At 39.1% G+C, this 2442-nt stretch overlaps 1 protein-coding gene across 1 annotated transcript in view; it reads right to left on the reverse strand.

Annotated features, from left to right (window-relative positions):
* Nucleotides 1-1554: 1554 nt before the first annotated feature.
* Nucleotides 1555-2442, reverse strand: part of LOC101848630 (dynein heavy chain 10, axonemal) — a gene marked incomplete at its 5' end in the record, with an annotated part of 15980 nt that continues 15092 nt past the window's right edge. Inside the window, 1 exon segment of the mRNA XM_005112245.2 lies at nucleotides 1555-1584. Coding sequence (XP_005112302.2) covers nucleotides 1555-1584 — 30 coding nt within the window.

The following is a 2442-nucleotide window of genomic DNA, read 5'->3' on the forward strand; positions in this document are numbered from 1 at the left end:
TTATTATTATTAAGGAAGTATGTCCGACACGTAATCGAGTAAATATGTGAGGCAGCGTGGTGAAATCAGGCGCTCGTCAAAATAATGAAATTGAAGAAACTGGCAATTTTCTATCAGTTTGGCAATTTTTGTCGAATTTTTGTTTTTTGGCTTAACACCATAGTTGTCCAATTAAGAACACATCAGTATGAGGATTTTTACTGAAAAACGTTCATTAAAGGTACAAAAATGTAAGTTTTCAGTGTTCATGTGCTATGAAGCTAAGGAAATAACCAAACTCTGACTGTCATTTTTTCGCTTATTCTACTTTTGAAATTAGGCGACCCCACCTTCTTCAATCTCAAATATCTTAACTTCTTTAAAAGATAGATTTGGATTATTTTCACCAATAGAAAGACAACTGAACAACCTTTAAGATAATACCAATAACTTCACATGCCCTAAAATTGACGAGCGCCTGTTTTCACCACCTCCTGCCACATAGTTTCGTCTCTTTGGAAGAGGCCCCAAAGTTTTCGTGGAGCCAGTTCGGCCATGGTACTGTGAGTCAATTGTTTAATTGGTTACTCCAATGTTTCTCCCACATGTTGAAGGTGTAGTTTTTGTTTTACTTTCACTGTATTTTTAAGGTCGGTCTGTGGGAGAGTGTTCGTCCTTGGTCCCAACAAAAACGACAAGGATTCCTTCGCCAGGAGTTCCATCTGCTCGATTCCTCAGATGCCCACAAGGCTTGGCAACCATATCAACACGATACTTTTTCCGGTTATACGTGTAGTTAAAATGTGTATTCTGGAGTGTATGAGTTTGTAATTTGTGAGTGAGGTGATGCATGCAAGATAGGGAATCTGACTGAATAGGAAGAGGTGTTCAAGGTGAATTTTGTACGCAGTGCAATGCCCTGTCAATGGCAGTGGCCTCCGCAGAGAAATGGAGGCTTTCTTCTAGAGGGATTCTCCCCTGGGGTGTACTGTTGGAGGACAGGGCGGCGGCGCCCACAGTTGAGTCCGATTTAGAGCCATCTGTGAAGATTAGCTCTGCATTTTCTTATCTCATCTTACGGAGATCTGTTACTGCCTTCCTCTTGGCGCTATTGTAAGGTTTCAACGTGTCAACGAAATTCATGTGTTGCGTGGTGCCTCAATGGTAAAAGAATACATAAGCTGGCATTATTTTCAGCTCATGCATGATTGATAATAACTTTTTCACGTCTGTCATTTATGAATTGCCCTTACTCCATGCTGTTTGTATTGGCTAAGAATATATAATTGTATCGGGTTTTTAATAATGAATGATTGATGATGCACTTTGTCCTCTTCTCTTATTCGTGTTAATAGTTAAGTGTTAAGGCATGACAGTAATTTATGCTCGCGTTGAGAATTATGGTCTAAAGAATTAATTCTTTAATTCCTTAATTAATGCAAATATGTGCATTCATATATCAAAGTTGATATTTGTGTGTTTTAAGACTTCTTTCAAAGTGTGTTTGATTTTTATCTGCCAGAATATTTTTATGTTCAGTCAAGGTGGACTGGAAGAGAAACTTTGTTATCTCGTTTAAAGGCGCAACTCGTCCAGCACTCCACACTGATCCATAGAGAGCAATAAACAGTGCTTTGAATAGCCAGAGAATGAACACGTTGAATTATTGTCAATAGTTTTTGCTTTGAATATTTTGACTATTGAGAAAAGTTGGAAAGAAAGGGCCAAGACCTCAGAGAAAAGCAAAGATAGCCCACCAATAATAATTTATTTTTAAAATACAGAGTTGGGCTTTCCTTACAAAGGCTTCCGCACCTATCTGTCCCCGCGGTTTTATACAAAACAAATTCTGAAATTACGCAAACTGAGCCCAAAAATGTGAAATTATGCGATTCCGTTAATTTTAACAAAGAATGACAAAGGAAACAAATCAGAAATTATGCAAAAAATGATTAAAGTTAGCTTAATTATGCGGGGAGCATAAAACCCCGGGGACAGCTCTATCAATACATGAACGGGTGATGGGTGGGGGTGGGGGGTACAGTAAAATGTAATTGACGACTCATCAGAGCTCTGCAGCTGTATTTGTTTGCCGTGTTTACAAAATTCAGACCCAACACCTTTTTGTGACAATCTTCCTTTGGCTTCAGGTTACTCCTTTTATTTTTTTTTTATTTTTTTTGGGGGGTAGTAAGGTTTTACGGTGCTCGCAACTGCATAAGGTTGTATGAGCGCAAAGGGGTGGATGTCAACACAGAAGTCCATATAGGGAACCAGGTTTACTCTGCTCACCTCTCTAGCTTCAACACCACAAGGTCTGCTTTGACTTTCAAGGCACCCCGGAAATAGCGGGTCACAAGAGTGTGACAAACATACAAAAGACGTAGAGGAAATTGACGATAGTAAGGATTAGGAAAGAAAAAACAGCAGTTCCCTGTTGTAGTTCAGGCACAGTTAGTAGCA

The sequence above is a fragment of the Aplysia californica genome, unplaced genomic scaffold (assembly GCF_000002075.1).
Source record: "Aplysia californica isolate F4 #8 unplaced genomic scaffold, AplCal3.0 scaffold01217, whole genome shotgun sequence".
Lineage (NCBI taxonomy): Eukaryota > Metazoa > Mollusca > Gastropoda > Aplysiida > Aplysiidae > Aplysia > Aplysia californica.